We start from the raw sequence: 19996 nt of genomic DNA, 5'->3' as shown, positions 1-19996 counted from the left end.
TCACTGCTTGCAGCTGAAGCCAGGCAGGCAGGCAGGGAAGGCCTCAAAGCCTGCCTGGAGTGCTGATCTCCGAGGTCTGTTGCTAGGAGGCTGTTTCCAGCTAGTTAATCTATTCCGGAAGACTTGGAGGCCCATAGGCCTCGGTTAATCATTTTAAACAGCCATTTACTCCCATTTGCGGGCAGGTAGCCCTTTCACTCCCCTCCATGCCTCAAGGAAAACGGCTCAGGAGTGGGATGGCACTGAGGATGGGATGTCAGCAAACTGGCATACCAGCTGACGTATAAATCTCCGGTTCCAGCCGCCTTCATCTTCACCCCCATCTGAGGGCAACGCTTCTGTGCAATGGTATGGGACAAGTCTGACTGCTGAATGGTAAATGGTGGAAAGTAGAGAATGAAGTTAGAATGAAGGCAATGTGTACTTGTGCTAACGTAGTCAACATGGAAGTTCAATGTCATGTTGAAAGAAGGAGTATTGTATTTACCTGAATTTTAAACATAAGGCACGGGCAATGGCCGATCCTGGGTCTTAATAAATGGCCGATAAAGAATAACACTGGGAATAGAATGGGTCTTTTCCCACCAAACAGGGAAGAATATTATAAAGGAAGCACTGTAAATGGCAGAAAATCTCAGCAGGCCTGGCAGCATCTGCAAGGAGAGAAAAGAGCTGACGTTTAATGGCTCAAAACATCAGCTGCCGGCGTTTCGAGTCGAGGTGACCCTTTGTCAATGGCTTGAAACATCAGCTCTTTTCTCTCCATACAGATGCTGCCAGACCTGCTGAGATTTTCCAGCATTTTCTCTCTTGGTTTCAGATTCCAGCATCTGCAGTGTTTTGCTTTTATCCTCTGGAAATGACGGAACGGATGTAGAGAGCTCCTTTGTACGGAGCCAAAGGAGAGACTTTAGCTCAGGAAACCTAAGGGGAAATTTAAGGAGTAAACATGAGCCCTCCCATAAGCAAAGTCTCTCTCTCTCTCTCACCCAGCGAATAAGACTTCAAATCCTCCTTCCTTGCTTATTATCCTCACGCTGTGCTTATTAAAATTCTCATTTCTACTGTGCACACAACTTGCTCATCTGATGAGGGACTGAAAAGCTGATAAATTTCCACAAATGGTCGCATTATCAGATAGTTACAATCGGTAATTGAGTTCATTAGGGGAACTAAGGTAACTAACAGTTGCATCGACGAACGAAGCAAGATAAACTATTTTCAAAATGTTTCCTCTTCCTGTGGCTTTGAAGCAGTAATTGTTTCACTACACATAGCACCATCTGCTGTTTCTAACTGGAACATAACATTGATGTTCATATGTAATAGAATGATATATTCCCGATAGTGAACAAGAGGCCATTCAGCCCATCGAATCTGCACTGACTCTCTGACAAAGTATCTCTCCCCATGGCCCTCTCCCCTGCCCTTTCCCCGTAACCGCACATCTTTATCAAGGCTAATCCATGTAATCCACACATCTTTGGACTCTATCGGGCAATTTATCATGGCAGGTTATCATAGAAACCCAACAAGTGCAGGAGGAGGCCACTTAGCTCATCAAGTTTGCATCAACTCTCCAACAGAAAATCCCACCCAGACCTTATCCCTATAACCCCACTCTGCTAATTCCCCCTAACCTGCACATCTGTCCTCGCCTACTGAGGGGACAATCGTTAATCTGAATGCCAGAGTAAATCAGAATTGTAAAGGCTGACCAATAAAAGTGAAGCAAGCCCTCTAATTAGGATGGTGTAGAGTATTTCAATTATTCTTGTCCTCGATAATGAGGGGCAGAGGCTGGATCACTGAATATAGTCAAGGTTGAGTAGACTGATTTTTAATTGATAGGGGAGCCAAGAGTAGTGGTGGCAGATTAGAAATCTTTAGGCATAGAATCATCTTCGGTATCTGTGCTAATAACCCAGCTCAATTCTATCATTATTTTCACCAACTCTAGGATCACCACTATGTTGAGAGAAAATGCTGGAAAATCTCAGCAGCTCTGGCAGCATGTTGTAAGGAGAGAAAAGAGCTGACGTTTCGAGTCCAGATGACCCAGGGTGCCAGACCTGCTGAGATTTTCCGGCATTTTCTCTTTTGGTTTTAGATTCCAGCATCCTCAGTTAATTTGCTTTTATCACCTCGACGTTTTCAGTCTCCTTGTCCAAGACAGTCATGGAGGAATCAAAAGGTTTCTCCGACTGAACTTTCCCGAAGACCGGAGCTTCCATTTTTGACCTTCCCTTGTTTGCCGCCAAGACTGAGTGCCCACTTCTCTGGCAAATTGAACAAGATGACTCAATCGATGGTTAAATTTCAAACCCCACAGCCTGCTTACTTCCGCTATCACGATGTTGCCAGCTTCTGACCCTGCCTCAGACTCTTGCCACTGAAATCCTTTGGCTGCGTTCTTTTTTTCACAACCTCCTTGCTGACCTTCCATACTCCACTCTCCAAAAACTCCCAACCGTTCAAGCTGCCTTCATCCGGCATGGCCTTTCCATCAGTGCTGTCATTCCTGACCCACAAAGCATCCTAGTCCTCCAAAGCAGTAAACTAAGGAAATCCATCTTTGTCTGCATCCGCCGCTGTAACCTTGCTCAATTCTACAACCTTGTCCGGTAATTTTTTTTATCCATCCCCGTCTTTTTGTCCCACCGTTGTGGCAGAGCCTTTGAGTGATCTCATCTCAAAAAGGAAATGGCTTGCGATTGATACAATTTGAGAACTTGAACGGCTGTGTTTTCACATCCTCAGGCTGACATCTGCCTGGATTGCAGAAGCCTGGCAAAATAGAGACAGCCGGAGACAGTTCTGTCATTCCATTTCCAGGAGCTTATGTCCCCTGTCTCTGCTGGGGAGCAGGCCACAAAACTCAGTGCCTATTACACAGCAGCAGCTATTTTATTCTATTCGTTTCTTTTCTCTGATTTATGTATTGTGTCTTGTGACTTTTTTTTCCTACATTCAAACGGCCCTATATAAATGCAAGCACCTGTTGACTGAGGAGTGACAAAAATACTTGTTTTGACCTTTTGGATGCAATTTGAGACTGCCCTGTAATTCCCATTTTACAGATGGCTGTCAGGGTCCTTAACGTAATGAATGTTGACAGTCTCAGCCCAGTCCTTCACGCACAATATAATTTAGCGATCATAGAATCCCTACAGTGCAGATAGAGGCCATCGAGCCTATACTGACAACAATCCCACCCAGGCCCTATTCCCATAACCCCACATGTTTACCCTACTAATCCCCCTTGACGTTAAGGGGCAATTGTGCATGGCCAATCAACATATCTTTGGATAACACTAAATTGGCAATCTCTATCAGGGAAGGCCCACAGATGGCTTTCATACTAAATACAGTGATCCTGTTACCAACAGTGCATTCACGACATCAATTTCTGCTACTTATTGGAGCCCTGCACCATTACGTTTGCTTATTTGTACAACTTGATACCAGAGAAAGAGAGACATGTAACATTTTGTTTTTTAAATTCAATCATGGGACAAGGGTGTCGCTGGCTGGCTATCATTTATTACCCATCCTAGTTATAGAGTCATCGAGGTTTACAGCATGGAATCAGGCCCTTCGGCCCAACTTGTCCATGCCGCCCTTATTTTTTGTTAAACCTCTAAGCTAATCCCAATTGCCCGCACTTGGCTCATATCCCTCTATACCCATTGTACCCATGTAACTATCTAAATGCTTTTTAAAAGATAAAATTGTACCCGCCTCTACTATTAATTACCTCTGGCAGCTTGTTCCAGACATTCACCTCCCTCTGTGAAAAATTGCCCCTCTGGACATTTTTGTATCTTTCCTCTCTCGTCTTAAACCTATGCCCTCTGGTTTTAGATTCCCCTACCTTTGGGAAAAGATATTGACTATCTACATTTTCTGTGCCCCTCATTATTTTGTAGACCTCTGTAAGATCACCTCTCAGCCTCCTATGCTCCAGAGAAAAAAGTCCCAGTCTATCCAGCCTCTCCTTATAACTCAATCTCTCAAGTCCCGGTAGCATCCTAGTAAATCTTTTCTGCACTCTTTCTAATTCTATAATCGGGTGACCAGAACTGCACACAGTATTCCAAGTGTGGCCTTACCAATGTCTTGTACAACTTCAACAAGATGTCCCAACTCCTGTATTCAATTTCTGATCAATGAAACCAAGCATGCCAAATGCCTTTTTCACCACTCTGTCCACCTGTGACTCCACTTTCAAGGTGCTATGAACCTGTACCCCTAGAACTCTTTATTCTGTAACTCTCCCCAAAGCCCTACCATTAACTGAGTAACTCCCGCCCTGGTTCAATCTACCAAAATGCATCACCTCGCATTTGTCTAAATTAGCTCCATCTGCCATTCGTCAGCCCAATGGCCCAATTGATCAAGATCCTGCTGCAATTGGAGATAACCTTCCTCACTGTCCACTATGCCAGCAATCTTGGTGTCATCTGCAAGCTTCTATCATGCCCCCTATACAAAGAACAAAGAACAACACAGCACGGGAAACAGGCCCTTCGGCCCAACGAGCCCGCGCCGCCGTCCCACTGTCTCAGTGACCTATTCATGATTTTAGTCTACGCCTAATGTGCGAGGATCAGGGAGGTCCAATATAGGGACAATTTGTTACCCAATCAATCAGCCTAAAAGCACATCTTTGGGGATGTGGGAGGAAACCGGAGCACCCGGAGGAAACCCACGCAACCACGGGGAGAACGTGCAAACTCCCACAGACACAGGCCCAAATCCATGTGTCCACACAGTAACAGAGATAGTCTCTGAGCTGTCATGTTGCCCTCGAGATGGTCCAGTTTAAGCACACTAACGACATGAAGCAATAGGCAACTCCCGAAGCAACGTCCAAGAGCAGCCCACTACAACCTGCCGCATGCATGCCCCTTGCTGGACTTAAATGCCTGTGGAGACAAAAAATTCATTATTAAACAGGCAAAGACTAACATCCCTGAGGCAAAACGTATTCCCAAGCCTACAATGTTTAGTAAGGCCTACTATATCCCCCTATATGTAGCCCGCTCATGTGGCTGTCTAAGTGACTCTTAAACAACCCTAGCGTGCCTGCTTCCACCACCTTACTCGGCAGTGCATTCCACACCCCCACTACCCTTTGCGTGAAAAACTGCCCTCTAATATTTGTCTTATACCTAGCCCCCCTCACCCTAAGCCCGTGACCCCTCGTTCTATCCATTTCTAATAGCGGAAAAAGCTTACCACCATTTACTCTATCTATCCCCTTCATAATCTTATAAACCTCTATTAGATCCCCCCTCAGCTGACGTCTCTCAAGGGAAAACAGCCCAAGTTCATTCAATCTTTCCTCGTAAGACAGCCCTTCCATACCAGGCAACATCCTGGTAAATCTCCTCTGCACTCTCTCCAGGATCTCTACATCCTTCCGGTAGTACGGCGACCAGAACTGGACGCAGTACTCCAAGTGAGGCCTAACCAACGTTCTATACAACTGCAACATCAGACTCCTACTCTTATATTCTATACCTCTTCCTATGAAGGCTAACATACCATACGCTTTCCTCATCACATTCTGCACCTGCACCGACACCTTCAGGGACTTGTGCACTTGCACCCCCAGGTCTCTCTGCGTATCTATACTCCGGATAGTTCTACCTTTTATCGTATAACTCCCCTCCACATTATTCCGGCCAAAGTGCATCACCTCGCATTTCTCCGGATTAAATTCCATTTGCCATCTATCTGCCCAATCTACCAGCCTGTCTATGTCCTGTTGCATTGCCAGGCACTGCTCCTCAGTACCCGCCAATCCAACCATCTTAGTGTCATCAGCAAATTTGCTGATCACACCACCTACCCCCTCTTCCAAGTCATTAATATATACCACAAATAGAAGAGGTCCTAGTACCGAGCCCTGCGGCACACCACTGGTGACAGACCTCCAATTGGAAAAGGAGCCTTCCACTACTACTCGCTGTCTCCTCCTCCCAAGCCAGTTCTCCACCCATCTACATACCTGGCCTTGTATCCCATGAGCCTTCACCTTTTCTATCAGCCTACCATGAGGGACCTTGTCAAACGCCTTACTGAAATCCATATAGATGACATCAACGGCTTGTCCTTCGTCAACCGTTTTTGTCACCTCTTCAAAAAATTCCACTAGATTCGTAAGGCACGACCTCCCTGTAACGAAGCCATGCTGCGTATCCCTGATCAGATTGCAGCGCTCCAGATGTTCATACATCCTATCCTTGAGGATCCTCTCCATTAGCTTGCCTATAACTGAAGTCAAGCTCACCGGCCTATAATTCCCTGGGTTATCCCTCTGACCCTTTTTAAACAACGGTACTACATTTGCAATCCGCCAATCCTCTGGGACCTCACCTGTGTCCAAAGAAGAGACAAAGATTTGCGTCAGAGGCCCAGCAATTTCATCCCTCACCTCCCTTAACAGCCTGGGATAGATGCCATCAGGCCCCGGAGATTTATCCGTCTTTATACTGTCTAAAAGTCCCAACACCTCTTCCCTCGTGATGACTATTTCCCTCAACGGATCCTCAAACTCCTCAAGCACAGCACCAGACATCAGGCCCCTCTCCTGTGTGAATACCGACGCAAAGTATTCATTCAAGATCTCCCCCATTCCCCCAGGCTCCAAGCATAGTTCCCCTCCTCTGTCCCTGAGAGGACCAATCTTCCCTCTAACCATCCTTTTATTTCTAACATAGGAGTAAAATGCCTTAGGATTTTCTTTAATCCTACCCGCCAAAGCCATTTCGTGGCCCCTTTTTGCCTTTCTGATGCCCCTTTTAAGTTCTCTCCTACATTCTCTGTATTCTTCTAACGCTATCTCTGTCCTCAAATGCCTAGATCTAATGTACGCCTCCCTCTTCCTCCTGACCAGGTCCTCAATATCCCTAGTTACCCACGGCTCTCTAATCCTACCCTTCCCATCTTTCCTCTTGACCGGCACGTGCCTTTCCTGCAAAGATTTTAGTTTTCCCTTGAGAGACTCCCACATACCCAGCGTCGACCTGCCATCAAACAGCTTACCCCAGTCCGTATCTTTAAGATCCTGCCTAATCCGGTTGTATCTAGCCCTCCCCCAGTTTAACACCCTATATTCTCATCCAAATCATTAATATAAATAACAAATAATAGTGGGCCCAGCACTGATCCCTGAGGCATACCACTGGTCATAGGCCTCCAGTTTGAAAAACAACTCTCTACAACCACCCTCTGGCTTCTGTCAAGAAGCCAGTTTTGTATCCATTTAGATACCTCACCCTGGATCCCGTGAGATTTAATTTTATGTAACAACCTACCATGTGGTACCTTGTCAAAGGCCTTGCTAAAAAGTCCATGCAGACAACATCAACAGCACTGCCTTCTTGGTTACCCCTTCAAAAAACTAAATTAAATTTGTGAGACATGATTTTCCACTCACAAAGCCATGCTGACTGTCCCTAATCAGTCCTTGCATCTCTAAATGCCTGTAGATCCTGTCTCTCAAAATACCTTCCAACAATTTACTCACCACAGATGTGAGGCTCACTGGCCTGTAGTTCCCAGGCTTTTCCCTGCAGTTCTTTTTAAACAAAAGCACAACATTTTGCCACTCTCCAATCTTCAGGCACCTCATCCGTGACTATCGACAATTAAAAATTTCTCAGCTAGTGGACCCGCAATTTCCTCCCTAGCCTCCTACAATGTCCTGGGATATACCTCATCAGGTCCCGGGGATTTATCTACCTTGATGCACTTTAAGACTTCCAGCACCTCCTTCTCTGTAATATGTACAGTCCTCAAGATATCAATATTTAATTCCCCAAGTTCCCTAACATCCATGCTTTTCTCAACTGTAAATACCGATGAGAAGTGTTTATTTAGGATCTCACCCATCTCTTGTAGATCCGCACATAGATGACCTTGTTGATACTTAAGAGGCCCTACTCGCTCCCTTGTTACTCTTTTGCCCTTTATGTATTTGTAGAAGCTCTTTGAATTCTCCTTTGCCTTATCTGCCAAGACAATCTTGTGTCCCCTTTTTGCCCTCCTGATTTCTCTCTTAACTCTACTCCTACAGCCCCTATACTCTTCAAGAGATTCACTTGATCCCAGTTCCTATGCATGTCATGTGCTTCTTTCTTCTTCTTGACCAGAGTCTCAATATCCCAGGTCACCCAGGGTTTCTGACTTCTGCCAGCCTTGCCCTTCACTGTGTTTATCCTGAATCCTCATTAACACACTTTTGAAAGTGTGCCACTTACCAGACGTCCCTTTGCCTTCCCACAGACTCCCCCAATTAACGTTTGAAAGTTCCTGCCTGATACCATCAAAATTGGCCTTGCCCCAATTCAGAATATTAACTTTTGGGACAGGCCTATCATTCTCTATAGCTATCTTAAAACTAATGGAATTATGATCATTGGTCCCAAAGTGATCCCTCACTAACACTTCTGTCACCTGCCCTTCCTTATTTCCCAACAAGAGGTCAAGTTTTGCCCTCTGTCTGGCCGGGCCACCCACATACTGAATGAGAAATTCCTCCTGAATACACTCAACAAATTTCTCTCCATCCAATCCTCTGATACTATGATTGTCCCAATGTTGGGAAAATTAAAATCTCCAACTATTACCACACTATTTTTCTTGGAGCTATCTGTAATCTTCTTACATATTTGCTCCTCAATTTCCTGCTGACTATTTGGGGGCCTATAGTACAACCCTATCAAAGTGATTCCCCCCTTCTTTCTCAGTTCTACCCATATAGACTCAGTGGCTGAACCCTCAGGTATATCCCCTCTCAGTACGGCAGTGGTGCTTTCCCTTATCAAAAGTGCAATTCCCCGTCCTCTCTTACCTCCTGATCTATCTTTCCTATAGCATCTGTACCCTGGAACATTGAGCTGCCAGTCCTGTCCCTCCCTTAGCCATGTTTCAGCAATTGCTATAATATCCCAGTCCCACGTGCCCATCAGTGCCCTGAGTTCATCTGCCTTGCCCATCAGGCCTCTTGCATTGAAATAAATGCAGTTTAATCTGGACTTCCCTTGCTCTCTGTCTTGCTTCTATCTGATCTGTGTAGTACTAGGATTACTGGCACTGCCTTTACTAATTAATGTGCTCTCTTTAACTTCTGTGCTGTCCTCAAACTTCTCTTCTGTCTCCATACTGCTTTGGATCCCACCCCCCTGCCAAACTAGCTTAAACCGTCCCAAGTGGCTCTAGCAAACCTCCCCAGCAGTTGCCATGAGAAGGTGGTGATGAGCTGCTTTCCTAAATCGCTGCAGTCCATGTGTTGTGGATTGACCCACAATCCACAGGGGAGGGGATTCCATGATTCTGACCCAGTGACCGTGAAGGAACGGTGATATATTTCCAAGTCAGGGTGGTGAGTAGCTTGGAGGGGAACTTGCAGGCAGCGGTGTTTCCATCTGTCTACTGCCCTTGTCCAAGATGGGAGTGGTCATGGATTTGGAAGGTGCTGTCCAAGGACCTTTGGTGAATTTCTGCAGTGCATCTTGCATATAGTACACACTGCTACTACTGGAATTTTGGACATTATGAAGCTCTGTTGATGCACAGTAAATATTTCATTCACAATTTGGCTTATAACTTCTCTGTTTGGGAAATTTAAGAGCTGCGCTAGTTGTACAGTTATAACCAGTTTGCAAAGTTATACTTACCCCACCCAAGTCACTGCAGGCAAGTGCCAGGAATTTCATCCATTCAAACTCTTTTTCAAAATTGCCCAGTTGTAGAATGTTTTGCAGTTGTTGCACTGGCAATCCTAGATCTTTCCATTTGTTTGACAACTCTGCCTCATTAACCATGACCTTTGGAGATAACTATGGTACATAATCACAATGTAGATAGATACTGATTTTCAGTTTGACACCATTTAAGTAACTTGACAACTGTAAGTCAGTTAATATTTAATCGCAAACTATGATAAATAATATGTAAAAAAAATTACAGAGAAGGCACATTCTTTTCTCTGTTGGGGTGTTCTCATTAATTATGAAAAGGGTTCAGAGAATGAAGGGCCTTCAGCCCACTTAATCCTATCCTATTACAGCATTTAGTTTCTTTACTGAATTAAATATCCTGACCTCAACCACCCTTTCCTGTTTAGGGGCCTCCATTTAAAGAAGAACTCCTAACAATGGTTTCAAATTTAGAATGGACATTCTGACACTGAAGATACAGAGTGCCTAATTTAGAGCAGGGAATCATCGCCAATATTAAGTTAAGTCTCCAGGATTCCCCAAACTCTGAAAGGCATCTCAAGTATCCTACTGAGCTATTCCCTCGTTTGTGCTCAACACAAAACCCTCAAACTCATTTGTCACATTTATTGTCCTTATTCTGTTAACCTCGGTCATTTTTCTTCATTCATTCATGGGACATGGATGCCGCTGGCTGGCCAGCATTTATTACCCATCCCTAGTTGCCCTTGAGAAGGTGCTGGTGAGCTGCCTTCTTGAAATGCTGTTACAACTGAGTGGCTTGCTTGGTCGTTACTGTGGCTCTGGAGTCACATGTAGGCCAGACCAGGTGAGGATAGCAGATTGCTTTCCCTAAAGGACATTAGGGAACTAGATAGGTCTTCCTGACAATTGGCGATAGTTTCATGTTCATCAGTGGATTCTTAATTCCAGATATTTTTATTGAATTCAAATTCCACCATCTGCCATGGTGGGATTCAAACCTGGGTCCCCAGAACATTAGCTGAGTTTCTGGATTAATAGTCCAGTGATAATACCACTATAGGCCATCGCTCCCTAATATTCAACCCTCACCAGATTATCTTCATTATTTCCACTAACTGCAGATGTGTCCTCAGGAACAAAGCTCTCAATGGGGTGATGAGTCAACCAGATTTCATTCTAAACTTGGATGAGAAGTAACTGGAGATATATATTTTCATTGAAATTCAGAAGAATGAGAGGAGATCTTACAGAAACATGTAAGATTATGAAGTGAATAGATAAGACAGAAGCAGGGACGTTGTTTCAACTGGCAGATGAAATTAGAACTAGGGCCTCAAAATAAGGGGGAACAAATTTAGGACTGAGTTGAGGAGGAACTTCTTCATTAAAAGGGTTGTGAATTTGTGGAATTCCCTGTCCAGTAAAGCAGTTGAGGCTACCTCATTGAATGTTTTTAAGGCAAGGAGAGATACATTTTTGAACAGCAAAGGAATCAAGGGTTGTGGTGAACGGGCGGATAAGTGGAGCTGAGTCCACAAAAAGATCAGCTATGATCTTATTGAATGGCGGAGAAGGCTCGTGGGCCAGATGGCCTACTCCTGCTCCTATTTCTTATTTAGCACACAATGATCTGAATATCCCTGCAATGATGAAAGAGCAGACATCCCTCCTAACTAGAACCGTCATCCTATCCAGTGCACTAAAGCTACACAGGGAGTGACTAAAATGTTGAAGAGTGATGAGAGGGCACAAATGGGCAACTTTCTTGCATCACTGCTACCAGTTTGCAAAGTATCTACTTTGTTCCACCAAACTAGCTTTAATATGAGCTCACCAACAATTGCCATCAGTGGAGTCATTACTTGCCAGCCTCAAATCTAGAAACAAGCATGCAGATAAATAGAATCCCATGGTAGTTATCATGCTACAGAAACTCTGTTGATTTAGACTTCTTGTGGTATAAATAGCAACTGGGAGCATTAAACAAGAATAATTCCAACATAGGACGAATGGTCCTTTCCAGCAGCAATTGTGGATTAGTTCAGATTTTTACCAGCAGCCTTGAAGAGTATCATTTAACTTTCTAATAGCGTACCTGATTGTGCAGAATCTTTAGAAGTCTTGGTGTAAGGCCAGTGTCAGTTCTCTGTGTTGCCACTGGCATTTCATATCGATCCTTCACTGGAAGGGTTTCACCTTTAGACAATGCTGAAAAATACCTAAAATCAATGACAGTGATCAGCAAATTACTAATTGCAGCGGTAGAGCAATAGAAACCCTACAGTTCAGAAAGAGGCCATTCAGCCCATCAAGTCTGCACCAATAACAATCCCATCCACGCCTTATCCCTTAGTATTTACCTGCTAATCCCTCTAACCTACACATCCCAGGACACTAAGCGGCAATTTGGACTGTGGGAAGAAACCAGAGCTCCTGGAGAAAACCCACATAGACACGGGGAGAACATGCAAACTCGACACAGACAGTGACCCAAGCCGGGAATTGAACCCAGGTCCTCGGAACTGTGAAGCAGCAGTGCTAACCACTATGATACTGTGTCGCCAATACCAAGGAGTTCTTGTGGTGCAGTGAGTAGCATCCCTGTTCCGAGCCAGAAGCCTCCGGATTTGAATCCCACCCCAGGATCTGATGGCCAATTAAGGAGCCAAACAAGAAAATACTGGAAAATCTCAGCAGGCCTGGCAGCATCTACAAGGAGAGAAAAAAAGAGCTGACATTTTGAGTACACACAACCCTTTGTCAAAGCTAAAAGGCATAGAAAGTGGGAGATTTTATACTGTAGGTTGAGGGAATGAAAGGTGAATCACAGCCACAGAAACAAGGAGAAAGACCACTAATGGCAATCCATAGAGAGAATAAAAGATGAGACTGGCAGTCACATGTAGGCCAGATCAGGTAAGGATAGTGGATTTCCTTTCCTAAAGGACATTTTCCAACAATGTTTTCATTGTCATCAGTATATTCTTCATTCCAGATATTTTTTATTGAATTTAAATTCCATCAGCTCCTGTGGTGGGATTTGAACCCAGAGTCCCCAGAACGTTTGCTGAGTTTCTGGATTAATAGTCTAGTGATAATACCACTCGGCCATCACCTCCACCTGGTTGCATATCGGCCTGCAAATCCTTCCAGTGCACACCAACGGACAGGCAGAGTCAAGCGGCAGAGATTCCTGGTCAGCCATGTGATGGAGAGAAAGTTGAAGTCTTTGCCATTACCATCCATAACTCCAGGCTACAACATGTGTGTCAAAGTACAGGTTGCCGCAGCAGCTCAAACACCTTCAGTGATTCATAAGACACCATCACCACATACAGCAATCTGCCCAGGTGGCCATTGTCTTATCATGCCTGCAACAAGGAAGCACCTTTAATAAAAGTCATTGTGTCTTTTCTATATCTTCTCTCTACAGACCTGTTGATATTCACTAAGCCAAAGCTGGGTCGGAAGGGGTGTTATTGCCAATATTCATAATAAATTTAAAGATTGTTCATTGATGGTTGCCCCTCTTGTAGGAAACGGGCAATGTTAAAACTATTTTGAATGGCTATAAGAATTATCTCATGTGCTTTCCTTGTGAATCTCTACTTTCCCACCTTTGGTAGGCGTGCTTTCAGTCACCTCAGCAAAACCTTCTGGAATTCCCTTCATTAATCTCACTGTTCCTTACCTGTCATTGCTCCTTCAATACCTTCCTTAAAACCCACTCTTCCTTCCTAATAACTCTCATCTGTTTTTGTTCCCATGCACACCGCTCTGAAACATCTCAGAATGGTTTTCTAAGAAATAGATGTCAGTGATTGTTGCTGTTTGAATAAGCAAAGGTCATGATGTCACAATACTACTAGTGCCTACCAGCTTAGATTTGGTTTTGGAGGTTATATAATGAAATGATCATGCAAAACCCGAAGCAAATTTGAGAGTAACTTGTTCAGCATTAGACATGTGGCATGGTGGCACAGTGACTGGCACTCTTGCTTGAGTTATACTGTTCAAGTTGCCAGAGAACGGCTCAATCTTCGTGGCAAACAACGTGTGGGAAGGTCAAAAACGTAAGCTTCAATCTTTGGACAATTCAGTTGGAGAAAACTTTTGATTCATCCATGACTGGCAGTATGGTGGCACAATTGTTACACCATTGCTGCCTCGCAGTGCCAGAGACCCAGGTTCAATTCCTGGCTTGGGTCACTGTCAGTGTGGAGTCTGCACGTTCTCGCTGTGTCTGCGTGGGCTTCCTCTGGGTGCTTTGGTTTCCTCCCACAGTCCGGAAGACGTGCTCATTAGGTGCATTGGCCGTGCTAAATTCTCCCTCTGTGTACCCAAACAGGTGCCCAAGTGCGACCACTAGGGGATTTTCACAGTAACTTCATTGCAGTGTTAATGTAAGCCTTACTTGTGACACTAATAAATAAATTTAAACTTAAAGCCCTGAATATGAGTGTGTTGTGAAAAATATAGCTTGGAAAAAAAAGGTGCTGCTCAGCTTGAGACTTCGGAAGGAGCCACAACACAGTTCCAGTGGGACGGGACAAGACAAGACTATTCAAATCAAACTGAAGACTGGTGAAGATTGCCTGGCCTGCAGTTTGTTGGTGCTAACGGACAGGAAAGATATTTGCATCAAACACAGACCAACTCGTGAATAAATTAATTACTTATAAGAGGATGCAGAATTTGACTAAATCATTTTCTTACAGCAAACACCAACAAAATCTTGCATTTATATAGCTTTTTTATGTAGAAAAATGTCACAGGAGTGTTATTAAATAAAATTAAAACTCTGTGGCATAAGATGAACAGGTGTCCAAACCCATGTTGAAACAGGTAAGCTTTATGGAGTCTTTTAGAGGTAGAGGGAAAGATAGAGAGGTTTATGGAGGACATTTCAGAGCTCGGAGCCCAGGTAACTAAACAAACGGTAAGAAGAAGCAGCGCTCCAAAAGCTTGTGATTCCAAATAAACCTGTTGGACATTAACCTGGTGTTGTGAGACTTCTTACTGTGCCCACCCCAGTCCAGTACCGGCATCTCCACATCCTGACTAAATAAACAGCTGCCGAGGGTGGCCAGTTAAGATTGGAGGAAAATTGATATCTGAGAGAGCTGTAGCTCTAGAGAAGATTTTAGAACTGGGAAGAGAGAGAGAAGCCATAGAGGGATCTGAAAGAAAATATGAGAACTTCAAATTCAAGGCACCACCCCCCAGTGGCTGCCAATGAGCAAAAAAGATTTGATTTGATTTATTTTTGTCACATGTACTAATATACATTGAAATGTATTGTTTCCTGCACGCTATACAGACAAAGCATACATACAGTTTATGGAAAAGGAAATGAGAGAGTGCAGAATGTAGTGTTACAGTCAAAGCTAGGGTGTAGAGAAAGATCAACTTAATGTGAGGTAGGTCCATTCAAAAGTCTTAGAGTTAGATGAATGGAGAGTTTTTGGGAATTGTGGAAGAAGTTACAGAGTCATGAGACCTTTTAAGGGATTTAAACACAAGGGTGTAATCTTTAAATTGAAAATTTTGCAGGTTCTGGAGGCAATCTAGGTCAAGATGTACAAGGCTGAGAACGAGGGGTAGGGGGCAGGGGCTGGTATGGAATATGATCGGGTGGCAGATTGTTGATGAGTTGAAGATTACGGAGAGTGGAGGATGAGAAGCCAGCCAGCAAAGGACTTTAAAGTTTGGATTACAGCGTGGTAAAGTTGTGAATGAGAGATTCAGTACAGGTGTGCTGAGGTAGGGGCAGAAACCCTGTGCCAAATGTGGAAATGTTCTTTATACTGGTGAGTATGTGGTATCAGAGCTCAGGGGTGAATAGTTTGAGATATAACAGCTTTAAGGCAAATGCAGAATCAGGGCATTGGGTTTTGTACAATGAAACCTTTTATCATTTAACTTCTCCTGCTTTCCACCCTATCTCAGACTTTCCCTTCTGTTCTTTTTCCACCCTCTCCCATTTTACTTGTTTAAAACCCACTATTAACATTCAGAAACCTTCCTGCAGGTGTGATCGCCTGGTCTCGTCAAAGGTGACATCCCCACCCTGCTCCCCATTCCTCCCCCCAATCCCTCTCCACCACCCCGCCCCCAACACCCCCTCTCCCACTCCCCCCTAACACCCATCCCCCACCCTAACCATGGACAGTTCCCCGGCGATGGGGTGGACAAGCCATGCAAAACGCTACAGACATCAGTGGAAACTTCCAGTCCCGCTGGCGGCTAATGGCGAGCCACCTCCGCCGCTGGAATACACACTTGTTCGGGATGGGGGGGGGGAGGAATCCCACCCGCTGACCTTCCTCAGTGTGCTGATGTAACTTCACAGACATGATTCTCCGGTCTCATCCGTGGCAGGATCCCTTGCGAGCGGGGATGGAAAATCTGGCGTCCCAGCCAAAACTCCATTCACTTTCGGCGGCACTGGAAAAGCCCAACCGCGGACGAAGAGGGAAAGTGTCGGTCATTAACTCTGCGCGTTCTCTCTACAGATGCTGCCTGACCTGCCGGGCGTTTCTCGAGTTTAAAACCTGTTACATGTCTAACCTTATCCAGTTCCAATGAAAGATCATCAACATGAAAGATTAACTGGGTTTCCCTGCACTAACCCTAACCCTGACCCTGCTGAATATTTCCAACATTTTCTGTTTCCCCTTTTACACTTTTCAAACTCGGATTTTCACCTCTGTTTCACAGCACAAATAAATAGTTACAGTTTTGAATGCGTCCATGGGTATTACTCACGCGGCAGACCACTGAAGAACATCGCGTGGCTGGGTCCGGATGGCAGCCTTTGTAAACTGCTTTAAAATGTCTGGAAATTCAGGTGGGATTTCAATCTGCTGAGCGCAGAACATAACATCAGGAAGCGGCATGGCTGCTGTGAAGAAGAACGAACATGAAATACGTTGAGTTAAACAGGAATATAATCGAGGGACCACAAATCAGAACCGCAATAAAATCCACAACAGAGTTTGACCAGAGGATGAAAGGTTCAACTCCATCTCATGCAGAAATGTACAATTCCTCAGATGGGGACTAGCACAGCTCTGATACACTTTACACTACACCAAACTGAATTGTCTGATTGTGTGAGTTGAACAAAGTGAAGTAGCAAAGCGAAGATTTGGTGCTAAAATCAGAGATGGTTACAGTGCAGGAGGCCATTTGGCCCTTTGAGTCTGCCCTGGCTCTCTGCAAGAGCAATTCACTTGGCGCCACTCCTGCTTTTTCCTCGTTGCCCTGCAAATCTTTCCTCTTCAGGTAATGATCCAATTCCCTTTCGAAAGCCATGGTTGAATCTGCCTCCATCGTCACCTCATGCTCAGCCAGTGCATTCCAGACACTTACTCGCTCTGTGTAACATAGTTTCCCCTCATGTTGGTCATTAATTCCTTTGCCAATCAGCTTAAATTGATGACCTCTGGTTCTAGGATCATCCACCAATGGGCACAGTTCCTCCTTATTCATTCTGTTCAGAGCCCTTGTCATTTTGAATACGTCTTTCAAATCTTTTCTCAATCTCCTTTTCGCCAAACAGAACAGCCCCAGCTTCCTATCTGTCTACCCGACTGAAGTTCCTCATCCCTGGAACCATTCTGCTGAATCCTTTCTTACTCTCTCTGATGCCATCATAGCTTTCGTAAAGTGCAATGCACAGAAATCCATGCAGTACTCCAACTGAGGCCAAACCAACATTTTATACAGGTATACTGTAAATTTCTTGCTCTTGTGCTCAATGCCTGTATTTATAAAGCCCAGGATCCCATAAAGTCATGGTTTGAGGATAAAGAGTAAACCTTTTAGGACTGAGGTGAGGAGAAATTTCTTCGCCTAGAGGGTGGTGAATGTGTGGAATTCACTACCACAGAATGTAGTTGAGACCAAAACGTCTGATTTCAAGAAGAAACTAGGTATAGCTCTTGGGGCTAAAGGGATCAAGGGATATGGGAGGAAGGGGGGAATCGGGACACTGAACTTGATCAAGATGAATGATGGAGCAGGCTCGAACGACCAAATGGCCTAATCCTGCTTCTAGTTTCTAGGTTTCTATATGTTTTATTAACCATGTTCTCAATCTGCTCTACCACTTTTAATGATCTGTACACCTGCACCCGAGGTTCCCCGCACCTGCAGCCCCTTTAGAATTGTACATTTTATTTTCTATTGCATCTCTTCATTCTTCATACCAAATTGAATCATTTCACATTCCTCTACACTAAATCTGATTTGCCATTTGTCCTCTTATTGTATCAACCTGTCCGTCCTTTTGAAGTTGACAATACTTTCAAGTTTTGTGTTGTCTGCAAACTTTGAAACTGAGTCCTGTACAGCAAACGTTAGGTCATTGATAAATATTAAGACGACCGGGGGACCCAACACCGACTCCTGGTGATCTCTGGTATAAACCTTCCTCCAGTCCAAAAAACAAACATTCACCTCTACCCTGTTTCAGGTCACTCGGCCAATTTTATATCCTGCCCTGTCTTTAATTCCATGAACTTTAACTTTGCTCACACATTAACAGATGTGAGTGGTTAGCACAATGCACTTAAGGGCAGCCTGCTATGCTCAAAGGGGAGCTGTCCTCATGCCACAGGAGTTGCTGTAACAGTTTCAGGAAGGTTTCGGATAGAAGGGAACTAATTGCCCCACTGGAGCAAAACAGCAGACAGAGAGCTCCCAGGTTTTCATTTGCAGTCCTGGAGGCCTTTGTGATGGAGGTCAAAAGGATCACGAGTGACACCATGTTTCCACAGGGACATGCACCGTGAGAGCATGACTCAAGGTGCACAATTCCCAGGGCCTGGCCCTGAGGATGAGGTTGCAGCGCTGGAAAAAATTCAATAGCCCCACCCAGATGGTTAAGGTTAGTGAATGCATTTTTAAGGGCTATCTTCCAACCGGTACACAACCTTTCTCACTGCTCAATAAGCCAAACCCCAATCAGCACTCATGCCTAACATGCATGTGATTCACCTCATTCCCACACACTTCCCAATGCTGCCAGTCTCACACCCATTTCTTGTTGCTTTCATGTATCCAACCCCACCCATCCCCCACCCCACTCTCTTCAGCTATGGTACATGCATCTCCCAAATACATTTCAACAGCCTCAATGACATTCTTCCTACTCTCTCACAGGGTAAGATGATCCTTATCTTCAGGGAGCAGCAGAGAACCAGTGAGTGCTCTCAACAAGGTGATGCATTCTGGACAAAATGGACTCAGTCACATCCTGGTCTGTGGCTGAGGCCATTTCATTCAGCATCACCGAGAACATGCAGGTATCACTATGTTCATGTTTTATGCCCTTTCCCACCCTCATCCTGCTACCTGCCATGACATGCCAGCTGCAGGTGGTATGAACATTGACCTCTTGTTTTCCACCCCTTCTGCATTTGTTCTTTAAGTGACCCAAGGGACAACACCTGATCAGCCTCTGTAGTCTCATCATGAAAGGCAGGAGCTACACCAGTCCTCTGGTCGAAGAGCACTGTCACTTTTAATTGGCAGCCACAGGTCAGAAACAGGCACTGTGTGGAGCTGAGGGGGCAGTCGGGATCAGCGCATGGTGTATCACCAAGTACGTGTGGGTTGCAGTGAGGTCGAGGGGTAAGGGATCGCTGCTTTACCGGTTTATCTGTACGTGTTGCGCTGCAGAGCAGTCAGGCGAGGACTCTGATAAGAGAGGGAACAGGAAGACTCTAATGGATATGCTCAACAACATGCACACTCCCCTGGTAGGTTTTCCACCGAGCTCCCTGGTCACTTAAAGGGCATAGAAGAATCTAATAATAACTTGACACAGGAGTTCACACACTTCCCAGATTGGAAATGGTGGCCAATTCCATGAGAGTATTTGCAGATTTAGCTGTGAATGCAGTGTCTGGTGGCCAATATCTCAGCTTCCACTGCAGCACAGACAACCCAATGTCTCAATGTTGGGATACTGGATAGAAGCCAGAGTAAAGGCTCAAACTGAAGTCACGGAAGCCGTGTAGACTCAGGGGGTACTCCAGTGCTCAAAGGGGTGTGCAGGCTTTCAGAGAGGCCCAGCAGTCTCTGCCCCAACACGTTGTTAGGATTCTATCGTTGTTTGGGTTACATGGACTCAAATCATTTTTCTTTCCACAGATACTGCCAGACCACACCTGCTGAGTTTATCTAGCATTTTCTGTTTTTATTTCAGATTATTGGGATTTGCTGAGGTGTTTCCCTGTGCAGGTGCTATTGGATCCATTGTGCAAGAACCT

General features: G+C 44.8%; 1 protein-coding gene across 1 annotated transcript in view; it reads right to left on the bottom strand.

Annotated features, from left to right (window-relative positions):
• The window catches only part of ropn1l (rhophilin associated tail protein 1-like), a 69816-nt gene that overhangs the window by 44574 nt on the left and 5246 nt on the right, over positions 1–19996 (bottom strand). The window contains exons 2-4 of the mRNA XM_080215610.1: positions 16485–16620; positions 11812–11935; positions 9690–9851 (exon numbers count right to left, since the gene is read on the bottom strand). Coding sequence (XP_080071736.1) covers positions 9690–9851; positions 11812–11935; positions 16485–16615 — 417 coding nt within the window. The 5' untranslated portion in view covers positions 16616–16620. The remainder of the gene's footprint in view (positions 1–9689; positions 9852–11811; positions 11936–16484; positions 16621–19996) is intronic.

The sequence above is a fragment of the Carcharhinus amblyrhynchos genome, chromosome 2, assembly GCF_965287045.1.
Source record: "Carcharhinus amblyrhynchos chromosome 2, sCarAmb.v2.hapA, whole genome shotgun sequence".
NCBI classification, from domain to species: Eukaryota; Metazoa; Chordata; class Chondrichthyes; order Carcharhiniformes; family Carcharhinidae; genus Carcharhinus; species Carcharhinus amblyrhynchos.
The sequence above is the reverse complement of the archived record's forward strand: the minus strand, read 5'-3'. Positions and strand labels throughout refer to the sequence as shown.